Here is a 17,241-nt window from a genome sequence, read left to right on the forward strand (position 1 = left end):
GCACCATTGCACTGGTGCGATGCAGGATGCAGCAAGGCACATGTGGAAAAATAAGGAATAAAAATTAAAAGGCAAAGATCGTCTCCTTCCCCGCACGGAGGGCCAGCCCCGGGGCGGCGGCGGCAGCAGCCCTAGCCCTTTAAGCTGCCCACCCGGCCCGCAGGCCGCGGCGGCAGCTGGCGGCTATTTATACGCGGGCGGCGGCGGGCGCTGGGCGTCTTGCGTGGGGCGGTCCCGGTAACGATGGCGGGGCCTGGGCCCGGACCGGAGGCTGCTATGGCCACGGCTCTCTCCTCCACGCCGTTAAGCGGGGGCCGCTCTCTCGACCGTGCCGCCGCCTCGCTGCTAAGCCCGACGCGGCTAAGCCGGTTGCAGGAGAAGGAGGAGCTGCAGCAGCTCAACGACCGCCTGGCCGCCTACATCGAGCGGGTGCGGGCGCTGGAGGCCGCCAACTCGGTGCTGCAGCAGCGGGTGACCGAGCAGGAGGAGGGCACCGACCGGGAGCTGGGCACTCTGCGGCTCCGCTATGAGGCAGAGCTGGCCGACGCCCGCCGGGCGCTGGACGACATCGCCATGGAGCGGGCCACGCTGCAGGTGGAGCTGGGCAAGATCGGCGAGGAGCACCGGCAGTTGCACAGCAGGTCGGTGCCCGGCCCTCCCGCCGCTCCTGCCGGCCCCGAGCAGGGCCCTCGGCGAAACAACCTGGAGCTGCACTTTTCTGCGGCTCTTGCGGGGTAGGGGCTGTTGCTTGCCAGCAGCTGTGTGTTGGGGAGGCAGTGCTCAGTGCTGTGGGGTGTCTGGGTCATGGCAGTGGTGAATACTCCAAAGGTATGGCCCTGTGGGATTGGCGTGTCTTGGGTTAGGAGAAATCCTAATTCAGTTCTGAGGGTGTGCTGTACGGACGCCCCTGTGAATGACTCCTGCTCTAGTGCTGCTAGGCTGCTTTGGCATCTTCCTGTGATGGGCATGGAGCTCCCTCAGAATTTGGGGTGTTGGGTGACCTTATAGGGATAGTACCCCATGAATGCACAGCTGAGTAGGTTTGCTACCACACCTGTGCTTCTAAACACTTAAGTTACTATGCTGGAAAGCATCTAGTAAGTTATGGGGGTAGGAGTCTGTATATGCAGTTGGCTTGCATCTTTTGGGGTGGCTTTTTACCTCAGACGTTGCTTAGAGGGGAAGATACAGGGAAGGTTGTCCTTTAAGCAGTATAACTTACCTGGTACTGCACAGAAACTGTCCTAGTGGCTTTTAGGTCTGGATTTACCGGCCCTGGGGATGAACTGCCTGTTGTTTCAGGCTTGACTTTCTTGCAAACTGTGTATCTGGAGCCTGGAATCACCTTGCTGTCTAGTCTCACCAAGCCTGGAAAAAAGGGGTGGCCCAATGTAAGTGCAATCAAATCCTCTTGAAGGCAGGAAGAAGGTGGGTAATGAAGGGGGGGAAACAAGTGACCAATCCCAGTAAGCTTCCTTCATGGGTATATCCAGAGTGCTGGCATTGATAGTTACTTTAATCCTCTATTGTACTGCTAAATCAATTAAAGACTTGCAATAATTTGTGTGTCCACAGGCCCCCCAAATCTTGCTATAAACTTGTATCATAGCAACTTTAGGCATCAGCTTTTTAATGCTTATATGGGGCAAATGCTATCCCTTCATAGGCTTACAGGACTTAAGTAGCTGTTCTACTTGGGAATAAAATGTGGTTTTACTCTAAGCTTCTGTTTTCAGCTGCTTAGAAGTTCTTGGGCTTGTCTTATTCATGCTGGGTTTTGGCTCATAAATCTAACCAGCCACTTGAGTGGACAGTGAGGAAGAGGGGTAATACCAGTTCTAAAACTTTTCTGCTGCTCGTTGTGTTTGTGTAACTCTGTGGCCTTGTATATAATGCTTTAGGCTTGGCAGGTATGCAATTCTCTGGACTGATATTTTGTTTTTGAAAGTAACTGGTCTTAGAAGTGGTTAAATTTACAGTCCAGGAAATGATACATACTGCATGCTGCTTTCTGAAAGGACTAGACTGAGTTCTTAATACTAACAAGTGTTTTCTATCTGGGCTGCCTAACTGCAAATGTCTCAGATGACTTGGAACAAACTACTTTGAGGGTATCATGCCCTTTATATACACACCCTTTAAATAACCTGAAACTCTTATAGGATGGAATGTCACCAGATAATTTCCCAACAGCATTAACCATTGGCTCTTATTAATCAGTGGTAAAGAGACTTAAAGCTTCAGCAATAATGAAGTGTGCTTGCATTTCAGCCTCTTTCTTACTAGTTACACAGTGGTAATTGGAAGTAGGCCAAAGATGTTTGGGGAGGAGGAGTTGTGGATAAGTGTATCGGTTGAATTCAGAGCCTGAGGAAGGTCAAAGCAACTACAGTAGCACAGCAGTGAGAGACAAGACCAGTTTCTGCACTAGTGGCTATAGATATGCATTTTGCCACTGGACCTGACATATGTGGTATAGCAAGCTGAAGTGGTAAGAATGAATTCTGCAAATCCTGTTAATGTTCTTGAGTCTTGGCAAACTTGTTTCAAACATACCTTAACTCTTTTAGTAAAATGATTTAAATTCTCCAGGTAAAGCATATGTTACATACTGATTTACAAGGATTGTGATTTGCACTGCCTCCAAGTTACTGCTTGAAGTTGATAGCCGATAAGCCACACTTAGTATGGGAATGATTGGTGTATGGAATGTTGTAGAGTACTGTAACTGTCACTGCTTGCTGCATAATAATGTAAAGTGGTGTTCTGAACCTCAAACTTGATTTAAAAGAGTAGTAAGTATTCTTTTCAAAGCCATACTTGTTAAATTGCTGTACTTAAGGATGAAAATTATTCACTTCAGTGTTCTCTGAAAACAATGTTGTCAGGAAAGAATATAGGAAACCTGAAATTGACTGTCCAAGACCTGTATCAGGAAAGGGGACTGTTAAAACACAGATACTAATGGAGTTTGTCCTGCACACACTTTGGTTGCAGAATGAAACTCATTATTGTAGGATGGAACAGTCAATATTATCATTAAGTAGTGTTACTGATGTACTTGTTGATACATAACTAAAACAGTAAGTGGTAGCAGAGATTCCAAAAGGAAGATGACTAACACCTAGAAAACAAAAACCCCTGTAAATACTAAAAAAACTATAACACATTATATTTTTTCATTGTTACCCCACTAGAATTACCTTTCTCCTAGAGTCCAAGTAAAGAATAAATAACCTCTGCTAGCAAAACATTTGGGTTTGCCTCATGAAGTACGAGGACACAATCAAACATGTGATTGTGTCTAAATGTCTTAGAAGCAGGGCTTGAAAAGGCCTTCAAGGACCTGATGTAGCCACATGCCCCAGGCCTGTGTTGGAACTAACCATACCTGCATCTCTTCCAGCAGATGTTTGTGTAACCCTTTTCTTAAATTCCAGATGATGGAGATTCCAGAATATCCCCCCAGGCAATATGATTCAGTGTTGAACTACTGTTAGTTTCCTCTCCCTAACATCAAACCTGAATATTCTTCCCTGCAATTTGACTGCAACTTCCTGTCTTTTCCACAACAGACATGGAAAACAGATTCCCTTCCTCTATGCAGCAGTCTTTCATGGATGTGAAGACTGTTATGTCTCCTGTCACTTTTCTCTTCTCTAGACTAAACAACCCTTAGTTTTTCCAATATTTCCTTGCAGTCCAAGCTTTCTAGAGCTGATCAATCCTGCAGAATGACTTTGGACTGTCTCCAACTGGTCTACTCAGTTATCAACTGGAAAACTCATTGTATGAATTATCACAACTTAGCCACTTGGCAGAACGTATTTTGCTAAAATTGAACACTTTAGTCTTTGCAATTTCAAGTCTAAGGTTTGAGCAGGTAGTCAGACTCTGGGTAGTGGTTAGGCAACTGCAAGGATTTTAAAAGAGCAGTTTGGGGAACTTATCACCCCTTTCTGTGACAGGAACTCGCTGTGGGCCCAGCACTTTACTGTGGTGCCCAGTAAAACTGGCAACTTGAACAACTTTCACCATCCCAGTACTAGCTGAGGGCTCTGTACCTCAGTATTTGCAGAGGGAGATGGCTGCCTTCTGCAGGCCAAACTTCTCTCACTTATAACTGCCATGGTGTGAAGGAGGGAAGATCTTCCTGAGCGAGAAGGGTCCCTTGCACAGGTGCTGAGAGGGAGGGGTGGTTGCTGCTGTGTGGCAGAAGCTGAGGGGCTGTAGGAGGCCAAGCCCCAGCTGGGGATGTGGGGCTGGCCAGGCCTGCTCGCCAGGGCTGGGCTGGTGGCCTCCTGGGGACAAAACTCCCCCTGTGCTGTGGGCAGGAGGGGAGGTTGCAGGGGGGAAAGAATGACAGCTCTGGCAGCCAGAGCTGTGCTCTGCCTCTAGCTGCAGAGCGGGGGCACTGTGCCCCTGTGTGACTGCTATCACCTCAGGAAGGTGGGCTGGAGCTGTGCCCCGGCCTGGCACCTCCCTGTGGTGGGGCAGTCTGAGTGAGGGGTGTGAGGGGCTCAGAGCCCTGGTGAGGTTTAATGGTTAAGAGGCACCTTGCCAGGAAGCTGGTGGTGGCCTTTGCTGCTGAAAGGAGGTGTGTGTGTGTGTGCAGTGGTGGCAGGTCACTGTGGTCTGGTGAACTTTGGCTTCGGATGTGACTAGTCCTTCCCTGTGGAGACAGCGGCCTGTGCTGTCCCTTCCCTCTCTGGTTTGTAATGCCGTGGAAAATAGCTGGCTTCCGCGTAGGATTTGCACAAAATGAGCTGGAAAATAGGTCAGAAATCTTTCTGGTTAAACAAATGATGCTTGTCTGAGGGCCCTGTCTGGTTTGTTTTACAGCCTACCCTCTACTCTCACTGCAAGTGTTAACTGACCTCCCTTCTGTTTCACTTCTGCCACAGACCCCTGTGAAGGTAAACATATTAAAACCAAACTTTCTCCCTCATGAGCTGCAACTTACAAATGTAAAACTTTCACTTGCAGGAATTCAAAGAAAGAAGCTGATTTAAACCTGGCACAGGCTCGTATGAGAGATCTTGATGCTCAGCTGAATGCGAAGGAAGCTGACTTAGCAACAGCTTTGAGTGCGAACCGCAGTTTGGAGAATGACCTTCAGGAATTAAAGGATCAAGTAGCCACTGTAAGACTTGTTCCTGGAATTTCAACTTTGCTTTTGTTCCTGAAGCTTTTACTTGTTTGTTTTCCCCAACTAATTAGATTTAAAAGCAGGGCAAGACTGTTATCTATGGCAATGACAGATAGACAGAAAGATTTCTGCAATCTTGCTGAAAGCAAATGCTATTGGTGGTTAAGTGTGTTAAAACTTCCACCTGTTGTAGGTATCTTTAATTCTACTGTATGACCACCGTATGTAATGTTTCTTGTTCTAAGGGCAAAGCAAGTTGAAATGTGTTGTACTGCTATAGCCCCTGTAGCAGTCTAACATGTCAGTAAAGGAAGCATTTGGTGCTTCACTATGCTTCAATCTAGGTAGAATACATAAGATAAATTCTGGCTACTTAATTGGTAGGCTCTTGTGCTACTAAAATGAACTGAGTTGCTAATCTAGCAATGCATTTCTGAAAACATAGCTTTTCTATCTTCCTGCTTTTAATATGATCACTGAAGAAGCCAATATCAAAATTTTAGGATGAAAACTTAAAACCCAAAACAAGCAACGAACTTGTATCATTAAAGCAGCACACTTCAGCACTGGAAGTGTATAGTAGTTTATAACCATATTTGAAGATTTTCACTTGCTAAACATCAAGCAAATGAGTTAGGGACAAGTTTGGAATACGTAGTGTTGTGAAGGGGAAGAATGTATATGGATGGTACAATTAATCATAAGTCTACTATGAGGAGTCAAACTTAGCTGGTGGAATTAAGGGCGGCTGTGTATGCTTTTATGCTTGATCCTACTGAAATAAGAACTTAAACAGAGTTACCAACTTTACTGTGTGTTTTGTGATTGCTGTGGGAATGAAATTGACCTGTAGTAAGTTGACTGTCTTAGTTTGGAAAACTGACCTCTTAATTCTTATTACCTTGATGTCTCTTTTCTAGCTGGAGCTGTCACTACAAGATACCAAAAAGCATCTCCACAGTGAAATGTTGAGGAGGGTGGACCTGGAAAATCACATGAAAACTCTGCAGGAACAAATGACATTCCAGAAGCGCCTTCATGAAGATGTATGTTTTGGCTTATTAACAAGGATTTTTTTTATTTAAGGATCTGTGATCCCTGGATACACTTAAAAGCAATGTTAAGATGTGCTTTATCCTTAAAAAGGTAACTAGCTGAGTCAACTTATGACAGTCCATCAGACAATAAAATCCACCTAACTAAGAAGTCTTCAAGAAGGTACACAAGCTCATGTTATCTGGCTTAGTACTAAGAGGTATTTGGAATATGAGAATTTTTTCAGGCTGCGCTTCTGAAGGTAACTACAATTCCAGTATAATTTGTGTAACTGCAAATGCATATATTACAGTTAAAGTTAAATGTTTCCAGATGTTTACTAGAAGCCTAAAATGATCAAAAGTTAAATCTCCTTTTAATAAGCAATTAATGTTCCCTACTTCCTTGACAATTATCAAAGGTGTCTGGTAACCTTTGTGTGAGAACTTGGTACATAGAACTAAACACATGAATGTAAACCAGCTTCCTTCCGACTGACAGGCATCTGTGTGGCTTAAGCGATAAAGAATTTGAGTTTCTCTAATCAACTGTTATGAATTAAAAAAAATGAGGTAACAGTGCTTAAAGAAACTGAAGTGTATATGCATGTGTTCTAAGTAAAGCAGAGAAAGCCATCCAGTCCAAGGAGTAAGTCTTAAAATTAAATGCTAACTATTGCATTTATTAGTTTAAGCAATGTTGGCAGTGAGGTTGCAAAACAACCCAGTGCAGCTAGTAGGAAGTACCTGACCTGATGGATGAACATCTAAGATCTGAAGAAAGGTGTATTACTGTGAACTCAGTGATAAGTTTGCTTCAATACTGAATGACTTGTTAAGCTGGTATAGTAAGTCCAGTCTCAAATCAAGCTGTATTGGCTTGCTTATTCTCTGAGAAATTTCTTCTACTAGGAGCTCAAGGAGACAAAAAGAATCCATGAGAGCAGGATAGCAGAAATAGAATCCGGCCGTCGGAGAGAATTTGAGAGTAAGCTCTCAGATGCTCTGCAGGGGCTCAGAAAACAACATGAAGAGCAAATTCAAGAATACAAAGAGGAACTGGAGCGAACATTCAGTGCAAAAGTGAGTCTGTAAAAGTTGCAAATATAACAAAGTTTAAGTTCTCTGCACCTTGATATGATTAAAGTGACACCAGCATAGTATGATGGAAGACTGATAAAGACCTCGCATTTAGTGCGGAGCTTCTTGGCATAAGCTATTATGGAACTTCAAAGCTGTGTCAAATTTGACAATAGAACTTCTACAAATACTTAGTCCCAAACAAAACTGGTTCAAGAAGAAATGCAGTCTGGGGAGTGATTAGGAATGGCTAATGTAATAAAGTTGATCATTAAGTCAGATTTCTGACAAATCTGAGAGCTTGTCTGACAAACCCATGAACAAGGTGTGCTATGTTTGTATTAAGCAATTTCAGTATTCTTGGATAAAACTTGACCTACTGATTAAAGTTTTACTGAAATGCAGGAAACAAGGTATTCCTACAGTTCTACAAGAGCACTTTTAAGTGTAGGAGTGCAAATGTCCCTTCCCAATTGCTAGTACTGGATAAGGGGGAGAGGGTGGATGTGAAAGTAGTTTGACAGTTTCTCAGACCTGGTCTGTCACTGTTTTCCCAGCATTATCCACAGACACAGGAAAAAGTAATACTTAGGCTTATACTTATTCTTGAGAGGTAAGATCCCATGGGTTTCTGGGTTGGTTGCAGTGTGTAGTGTTAGTATCTTAAGCCTTCTTTAATACTCCAGTGCAGAATCACATGATCTGCTACTTTGAACTGAACATGTGTTCAGTTCTTCCCGGCTCTTCTGGCTTTCTCTATACTCCAAGTTTTATGCCAACTCAGTGAATTCCTCTGGATGCTTCTGTCCAGGTTTCCACTGGAAATTCTGAGAGTGCCTTTTGTTGGAGCATGGCTCTAACTTATCCTTTCTTGGAACAAGTCAAGATTGAATTGCTCTAGAAATAGCTCACTACTGCTAATAATGCAGGAACTGTTTAAGAAATAGAACTTGGGGGGGAGAGGGATAGTTTGATAAGCACACCTAATATCCTGTAGCCCCATGCCTTGACAAGCAGCTTCTTAAAATATTCCCCATTTTTCTTCTGGAGAATCAATTTACTTAATATCTATACAAAGTCTTCATGCATCTGTAACTGAAATATCCTAATCCTGCAATTTTCACTACCTGATTATTGCTGACTTTTTCTGACATGAATGTCAAACTTGTGTAAACCTCCCTGAAAAGCAATGAAAAACTTTCTTACCTGGACTTTATTGGTATCTGCACACTTAAGCAGAACATAACTATTTCCAGATGTAAGAGCTGGAAATCACTTGGTTTTCCTTTCTTATTAAGAATACATGGTTGTAAGCAACTCATTACTAACAGTTACTTATCCATAGATGGAGAATATGCAGCTATCTGCAGCAAGAAGTAGTGACTTTGCCAATGCTGCTCGGGAGGAGCTGATGGAAACAAAGCTGAGAGCTGATACTCTGACATCTCAAATTAATCAATATCAAAGCCAGGTACAATCACTTTAATTTAGATACCCCATTCAAAATATGGGCCTCTTGTCTAATCTTCAGTTATGGTTTTAACTGATTTTTCCATTCCCTCAATTTTAGAATGCTGCTTTGGAGAACAGAATAAGGGAGCTACAGGAGATGCTGGATTATGATCGTGATCTCAACCGGAGGCGTTTGGCTGAAAAAGAGAAAGAAATTGTACAAGTCCAGCAGCAGGCACAAACACAGTTGGAAGAATATGAGAATCTCTTAGATGTGAAACTAGCTCTAGATCTGGAAATAAATGCCTACAGGAAGATGTTGGAAGGAGAGGAACAGAGGTAGGCTATGAGAAGATATTAATATGAACTTTTTTTTCATCCAAAATCTCTACGCTAACTAACCATATATTCTTCAGAATGTGAAGGAGGCAAGATGTAAATACAAAGTATGTCATTAGTGCTGTAATTTAGTTCTTGAAGTATTCTGTAGGTGGTATATATATATCCCCTATCTACCACATAGGGCAGTAAGATGAAGTAATTTGATAAACCCAGCTGATAAAGCACAAAGGTCCATTAGACATCCCCTAACTTTCTCAGGTTTTTTGCTAGATCCTAGAGATAGATCAAAGTCAGTGGTCAAGTTTCATGAGTGAAACTGGGAGATTATGTCAACTCCCAACTATCCAGACACTGTCTGGTGAGAACAACATGAGCTCTTAATATATGCTAAGAAGGGTCAAAGACTTAAAACTACTTCCACTAAAGATTGTAGCGACTTTAAAAGGATACTTCCTGCAGTTGGGAATCTCTTATCAGCATAAGCTTGCAATGAACTCTAGGTCCGGGGCTGTCTTCCAAACTTGAAGCTACTTGGCTACTTTTGCCAGTAAAAATAAAATCTTATATTCAAGACTTCATGGAAGACTTGAATATAGGAAGCTGTTAGGATTGGCTATAGTGGGAGGATAGGAGTGAGAAGAAATAGGCACATCAGATATACAAGTGAATATTATCTGACTCCCTTCTAGGCTAAAGCTGTCGCCCAGTCCATCTTCACACAGCATTGCAACTCCAGCAACAAGTCAAGGGCGACAGGTCCCACATGGGAAGAAAAGGAAAATTAAAGCTAGGAAGAGAGCTCATAGTACTGGATTTAAGACTGTTCAGCATGCTTCATCTTCTGGAAATATATCTATTGAAGAAATTGATGCAGATGGGAAATTTGTCAGGCTTAGAAACAACTCTGATGAGGTACTGCTGTTCATTCAAATCTGCATGGCCTACATTATAAAGTACAACTGCTCGTGAACCAATTTGTAGCTTAGTGAGAGATAACAACAGGGAAGAGTACTGCCAAAAATATACAAAGTGGGGACTCCTCAGCTAACCTGGCTGCTGTCAAGAGCAGGCTAGAGACTGATTCTTTTCTTTTCAGTACTGCAGGTGTTTTGTTCACAGGGCTGTCTCTGGGCAGTGCTTTTGGGTGGAGGTACACTGGGTTCTATGATGCAGAAATCTAATACCTTCAGTTGCTTCTCAACAGATTCAGGCTAGTGCTATCAGAAATACTACTTATCCTTATGAACTAAAGGTACTTAGTAAATTGGATAATGACAGATTACTTTAAAATGCTTAAAATGGCTAACATGTTCAATAGAGCTGACAGTACCTAATCCATGCAGAGGGTTTATCTGACCAACTAGATAATTCTTTGACTAGTTCAGTTTGCAAATCCAGAATTACTGGAACTAATCCTCAGAGTTTCAAAACTTGTGGTTAGTAGCTTAGCCACTTCAGCCTTCCTCAAAATTGATCAGATTCTTGCATGCTACGGGAATGGGACTAAAACCAGTGCTCGAGTCTGGAAAGAACCTTGCACTTGCGTGAGACGGTGTTGGTCTGTAATGCTGAGACAAACTTCTTGTTCCACAGGATCAGCTGCTACATGGATGGGTGTTAAGACGACATCTCGAAAGTGTGTCAGATGCAACATACAAATTTCCTTCACTGTTCACTCTTCAGGCAGGACAAGTAGTTACAGTAGGTAGTGGTTTTGTCAAGCTTACTTGGAGCTCTGTTCTTATGTTAGGTGGCAATAGAGATTCCTGTAATCAGGAAAACCAAATCTAAGTGCCTAAAGAACTAAAAATCCTTATGTTATATGGCAGGGGAGATAGAGAAAATCCTTGCAGCAACTTGGTCTGAAATGCCAATTAAATGTTCTTTAAATCTAGATCTTGAATTGAACTTTGATCATCCCAGATAGGGATGTGCTGTTATTGTGAACAGAATCAATATCTTTGGGTTTATTCTTAGGTTTCCCCATACTCCTGTGATTTGGTAAAAGCTGTGCAAAGTCTGAAAGCCGTAGTCCACTACAGTTCAGCAATGCTGAGCTCACAGTTCATGGTACGAAGCTAAATGCTGGCTCTAAAATTGTACTCTGAGTACACTTAGTGATCAAAGAGCTTAAACTCTACGCTCTGTCCTCCAAATTCTGTATAAGTGTGCTCAAGAAATCTGTGAGTGACCCAAGGCTATCTTGTACACACAAATTGCTGGCATGAGAACATCTGTAACTATGGCTCAAATGGTATGCATGTCCAAGTAAGGCTACCTTTACATCAGGTAGAAGGTGTTAACAACAGCCTTTTCTACACTGTTTTACAGTCTTCAGTGAAAAAACCCTCCCAAACATTATCACCATTCTTGGTAATCCTGAAAAGAACTAACCTGCCAGGGATCAGAGTAGTTCAGTTTGTTACTGGCTGTCTCTGGTATTGGAGTACTTAATAGTTTTATATGTTAGACTGAATCCTAATCTAACTACAAATAAGATTCTTCAGAAGCTCACTCTAAATGTGTTGCAGATCTGGGGTGCAGCTGCTGGTGTAAGCCCTGGTCCTAGTGATCTGGTCTGGAAGTCTCAGAAATCTTGGGGAAGTGGGGATAGTATTGGTGTTACACTCATCACAGATGATGGTGAGGTAAGTGAGATAGTTAATAGCTTCTACTGTCCTAACACCAAACTTGCTTGTACTTAATTCTTATGGGTTCTCAGTGGCAATTCAATTGTACTCTAGGAACTTGCAGAGAGGAAGATAATGCAGATACCCAGAGGAGAAGAAAGTGGTGAGCAAGATGATGATTATGAAGAAGTAACTGGAAGTGAAATGGAGTTTCCACCTCGGGTAAGCTGCCTGAAGTTTAAATACATGTTATCAACAGTCATTCAATAGTCATTTCATTACTGTATGAAAATACTTCCCTGAGTACTATCCATATCCTACAACTCTTAACATTTTTCTTGATGTCAGACCAAAAGAAGAAGAAAAAAGAAATGTTGTTTGGTTTCATGATAGTGGTTCCTGTGAGCATCTTTAAGCAGGTGAGATGGTGAGAATCATGCTTGTCATCTCATAGAAAACTTGCTTCACTAATAGTGCTTGCATGGCTTTGCATCAGAAGTGGAGTTGATGTTTTGCTTATTCTCTGATTGAATATGATAAAATAGAGTTAATTGTTTTGTCTCATTGCTGACACACTAAAAAATGAGCTTTAATGTCTGTTCCATCTAAACATCTAACTAACTTACTTAAAAGCTCTTACCCCAGGAACAAAATGCAAACACTAACTAGAAATATTTTCTGTGGAATGAAGTGACTTATCTGACACTCCAGATGGTGTCCCTGACTTGCTCTTAAGAACTTAAATTCATAGTGAAGAAACCTGATATTTCCATTCAAAAGTATTAAAAGGCTGAAATCAAAGTTCCTTGTGTACTGATGACATAAGTCCCACTTCAATTCAAGGATGAGTTTGAGGCACTTCTGTTACAGCTCATTTCCAGGAACAACAGATACTTTGCACAGCAAAGTAACTATATCTCAGCCTTTTTTCAGTCATAAGTACTCCCTGCAATACTTCCCAAGTGGAACTTCAGCACAGAAGCAAGTCATGCTAATGGAGTTAATCTAGTTAAATAGAATGAGCATGTTTTGCATTCAGTATACTTGCAACCCTTTGGCTACAACTTGCATGTTGTAATGGCCTGTGAAAAACACTCTAGACCCTCCAAATGGCTTTTGACTACCCATGTTACAAGTCTGAACTTCTGCATATTGGATGTTCCTGTGTACTTTGATATACTACTCGTCAGGTACCTTTAATTGCTGAAGTAGTCTAAAACAGCACTAATACAAGGGCTTTAACTTGGTTGTAACTGAACAATTATGGGCTATACTTGTGTTTCTTGACTTGAAATAGCACCAAATCTCTTTTGCTAGTACAAACTCCAAGGCCCTAAGTGCAAGGGGTTGCCTAGCTAAAAACTCATTCTCTCCCTCCTGCTGACATGGCATGTTAAGCTGCCATAGCTCTTCCTAACTTTGATCCTATGCAGTTACAAGGAGGACTAGCATCTTAGTGCACCAGGTCATAAAGCCACCACCATTTCCTAGATATTTTCTGAATATACCTCTCTCAATTTAAATTATAAGTACCTTAGTACTGTCTTTCTGAAGATGTACCTAAGAACAGGCAGTTACTGCCTGCTGCTTAGTTCTTTCCCTTGTCCTTCTTCCAAACAGAAAATCTGGGTAAATACCTATTACTATGCTACCATCTGGTTTAAAGGATGCTTATCAGTCTCCTGCACATTCTAGTCTTGTAGTATTTTCAGTCTCTCACTGAAAGAGAGTGAGACCCTGTTAAACAGACTATTGAGATAGGTTCTATAATGCTATTCTGGCCTTTGGATTTTTAATGCACAGCATACACCAAAATGGCTGAAGTAACACCAGTGGAAGCTTTAGGCTTATAAAAAGACTTAGTTATACAAGCTGCTTTTCCAGTTCAGAGTAGGGCCTCTCCTCAAGTCTCTTTTAAAGGCTCTTCATTTGAATTGACTAATAAGATGGCTTGTTCAGCAATCAACAATAGAAAGCAAAAGTGACTTTTTTCCATACATCTCTAATCTGTTTTATCAGCAACTTTACAGTGCAGTTGTGTGCCATTTATGGTAAGAATCAATTCTAGTACTTCATTCAAATCTTAATGTAATTCCTGTCTGCTGAATTCCTATCAAACTTGAGTGTCACAGCTTCTGCTGCATTGGTAGCACTGAAATAATGGTGGCTTAGTAGAAAACAGTTCAGTTCGTGCATGCAATAAGATGATGCAAAGAAAGCATGCTGTGCTTTAAAGAAAGGCAGGGTTTCCACGGTTTTTGCTTCTGCTTTTAACATCCTAAATAGAGTAGCATGAATCTGCATGCCAGTTAAGTTTTAATGCTTCAGAACTGAGGTACTGATAGTGGGCTTGGTGGCCTTTCATTAAAGAAGGCATAGACTCATGTATTGCATGGACTCAAATTCTTAAAAGCTTTTATTTTTTCTGCACCCCCAAACCATCTAGTACAGCTCAGGTATTGCCTCTCTTGAAAACCTGCTTTGCTTTATTAATAAGTAACTAAATCTACAAAATGCCGAAGTCCACCACATGCCTAAATGAGGAACAAGTAGGTAACTGGCAATAAATTTGTACACATGCTAATGAGCCTAATGTCTTCATTTTTTTTATTTCTGCAGCAAAATGAGGATACCAGCTGTTCTGTCATGTAATATGGACAAAGAGATGATCATTGAAAACACGTGTCAATCCCAGGTGCCACAGACTGTGTTTTGGTATCTTCTGCAGTATTTGAAACTTGGAATTTGCATCTCCCATTTGACCTCTTTGTAAGAGACATTGTCAATAATATGAAGTTTCCTACCTTCTGATACTGGACCCTGTCCTTGGATTCACTGATATAAAGAGCAGTAGAACACAAGCTCCATGTGAAGTTAATTTTTACATTAACACAAGGATGTGGTTTCCATGACCTGCTGAAACAGAGGAGGGTACAGAGTTTACAAAACTTCTGAACATATGCCCTAGAAGGATGCTAAATACTTAACCGTGAGGCTGCCTCAGCTTTCTTAATATTCTAATATGGTGTTTCTCCAAAGGTAGTTTGTTTCAGGCCTGAGTAGGGAAACTACATGTGCCAGATCACACCCTAGCTTGCACCTTGAGCAAGTTTGAACTTGGCTGAAGTTAAAACACTCTCCTGAAGAGTGCTGAGTGTCTGAAATGTCTCCTGCTCAGAGTCTGATACTGAAATGAAACTGGTCTAGATCGCTGCTAGAGAACTTCCTAGAGTGAAACACTTTTCAGTGTTAAAAGCAAGTTGTAAAAATATTCTTGTCTGTTATTTAATGTACTGTTTCTGTAATCTAGCACCTGGAAATCCACCAGTTTCAGTATTGTATATGTCTAGATACAGAATATCACACATAGCTGTATCAACCTTAACTTGGAAAGATGTATCCTGTAAATGTGAAAAGGCATCTCATTCCAGCAGAGAAGGTACAGTAACTAGCAATATTAGCACTCTTTAGTCCCAACAAGCCAGCTTTTATAAGGGGCTAGGAAAAAAAACATGCTGAGAAATCGGCTCTAGAAAGCACCAACTGTAGTAAAAGGTGCATCAAAAATACCTGCTCTTGGAATCCTTATGTACCAAATCTCTGTGCAGTCTGCAGTACTGCTTTGTGTGTCTAATGGGGCAGTTGGGGGAGTACTGTCTCCTGGGCCAGTATGTAATTTATTGTAACTTGAATAGCTGTATTCCATGTAAAGCCTGACCTATAGCCCTCAAACTAGGCAGTCAGCCTCTGGGGTCACTGCATTCAATTCTTCTTAGCCTCTTTTTACTAAAATGCTTACCTGCTGACTCTATGGTAAAGGGCCTTGATGAGCCACATAAAGCACAGCTCTATTTAAGAGCAGCTGAGATTAGGGATTTCTCCAAATGCTGGAATAGGTTTTTGGCTGCCTCTTCCCATGCCAAAGTATTCAGTTCTTAAATTAAGACCTGTTCTGTGTTAGGATGCAGTTCTTAGGGTAAGGCTTTCGTTATATTAGCTTAAACTCTCTTAAATTATTTAAAAACTCTAGTCTTGAGACATCAAGAGTAGATGCTGGTTTAATACTTGCATTTTAGCAGATCTGAATTCTTGTACCTTATGCAAGGTTATGGCAGCAGCTATTTCTATATTTATCTTGATTTCTTAAACTTTTTGTAACAGATTTTTCATGTATATAAAAGCAGTCTTGGACTTTAATATTTGCAGTTTAAATAATAAAGTTCTGTTTGTTCACTGATCTTGAGTGGCTCAAATGACTTTGAAGCAATAAAACCTGGTGAGTTTAAGGAAGATTCCCTGCAGCCTGAAGAAACCTTCACAAATACTGTGTTTATCACTCAGTTCTTCAAATTAAGTTGAACTGCTATGAACTTGATATAAGAGGAATCTTCACTATTTCAAATGAAGCCTCTTAATAGCACTAGGGAAAGATGGTATTAAGCAACAACTGTGAAATATTTGAACTACTGTGCAAGTCTTGATAGGAAATAGTAGTGGTATAGGATCTTGTTTGGTAATACCATTAGTGGTCCAGGAAACAAGATCTACCACACAACCTCCGTCAGTTTATGCAACTTGCTCTTAGCGTGCAATCTTAAAAAGGCACATATTTAAAAAACCAATTTTCAAATCCTGCTGTGCAACTATCTTCCTGGTAGCAAGCCTTAAAGATGGTTGGTTTCCTATGACCTCTCTCCATACTTTAACCGATAGCAGTATATAGCTCTCTTGACTTGCTTCCAGCTTACTACTTTTGTAATACCTACTTCTGTTAGATGAGACACCTACTGTAGCTGCCCAGGAGCTTTATACTAAATAGGCAAGCTGCCTACTGTGATATGTAGTGAGAATTCAAACCTTTGTAGTTGTGTATGTATGCACATGTGTATATGTAATTCTTTCCTCTAGGGAATCTGGTGAGATAGAAGAGAGATGGCAATGCCTCTTTTCCTGCCTGCTATGGAAAGGTATGACTGTTGACACTTCTCTAACAAAGGGGGAGGGTGGGAGGGGTGAGAGCAAAAGCAGCTATGAATCCCAGTACCTAAACCTTTGAAATTTATCCCATATATCTTGATTCAGAACATTGTAGATACTTTCATTCAAAAACTGGATCAGGACAAGTTACTTTCTGTAGTGCTGCTCTAATAACAACTATGTTCTTGCCCACAGATTTCCTTCCTTACATGAGCAAGACCAGATTCTGAGGTGGTTTGCCCTAAGCAGCAGGTTCTACCACAGCTGCAAAGAATAATCCTCTGCTTCTCTTGTGACCATTGTGCAAGCCAAGGCTAAAGATGAGAGGAACCAAAAAGCATGGTTTTGTTAGCCAGTCACCAGCCATTATGCTGCTTCAGTGGAAAAGTTACTGCACCTGCAATACACATGAAATTCATCCTGCTTTAGGGACTGCTGTTTCAACTGGACTACAGAACCAAGTGGAGTTGGAAACTCTGAGGCTGGATTAAAGCTGGTTTGCCCATAAAGAGTTCAGCTCCCTTCTCATCCTTCTCTGCTTGTGCAGAGAGCAACTGACAAAGATTACATCTTCCTC

The 17,241-nt window shown here is 41.6% G+C and overlaps 1 protein-coding gene across 2 annotated transcripts; it reads left to right on the plus strand.

Moving 5' to 3' along the window:
- LOC115613169 (lamin-L(III)-like) lies at window positions 1–15,921 on the plus strand. 2 transcript variants are annotated; one of them, XM_030498311.1, is made up of 12 exons: window positions 1–641; window positions 4,987–5,143; window positions 6,070–6,195; window positions 7,096–7,266; window positions 8,609–8,734; window positions 8,834–9,054; window positions 9,747–9,969; window positions 10,651–10,758; window positions 11,589–11,705; window positions 11,802–11,909; window positions 12,036–12,106; window positions 14,307–15,921. In XM_030498311.1, exons 1-11 carry the CDS (start codon window positions 244–246, stop codon window positions 12,075–12,077), a joined length of 1,797 nt encoding a protein of 598 aa, XP_030354171.1. In that variant the 5' UTR covers window positions 1–243; the 3' UTR covers window positions 12,078–12,106; window positions 14,307–15,921. The 2 variants fall into 2 exon arrangements, with proteins under 2 accessions (XP_030354171.1, XP_030354172.1); XM_030498312.1 differs by lacking the exon at window positions 12,036–12,106.
- Window positions 15,922–17,241: the final 1,320 nt, after the last annotated feature.

The sequence above is a fragment of the Strigops habroptila genome, chromosome 9 (assembly GCF_004027225.2).
Source record: "Strigops habroptila isolate Jane chromosome 9, bStrHab1.2.pri, whole genome shotgun sequence".
NCBI lineage: Eukaryota > Metazoa > Chordata > Aves > Psittaciformes > Psittacidae > Strigops > Strigops habroptila.

What these genes read in the sequence shown, in the direction of transcription:
- LOC115613169 (XM_030498311.1), top strand. Translation starts at nt 244, where the DNA reads ATGGCGGGGCCTGGGCCCGGACCGGAGGCTGCTATGGCCACGGCTCTC. An exon ending in TTAATCAATATCAAAGCCAG is followed by an intron (nt 8,735 to 8,833) that starts GTACAATCACTT and finishes CCTCAATTTTAG; the next exon opens with AATGCTGCTTTGGAGAACAG. An exon ending in AGGCAGGACAAGTAGTTACA is followed by an intron (nt 10,759 to 11,588) that starts GTAGGTAGTGGT and finishes AATGTGTTGCAG; the next exon opens with ATCTGGGGTGCAGCTGCTGG.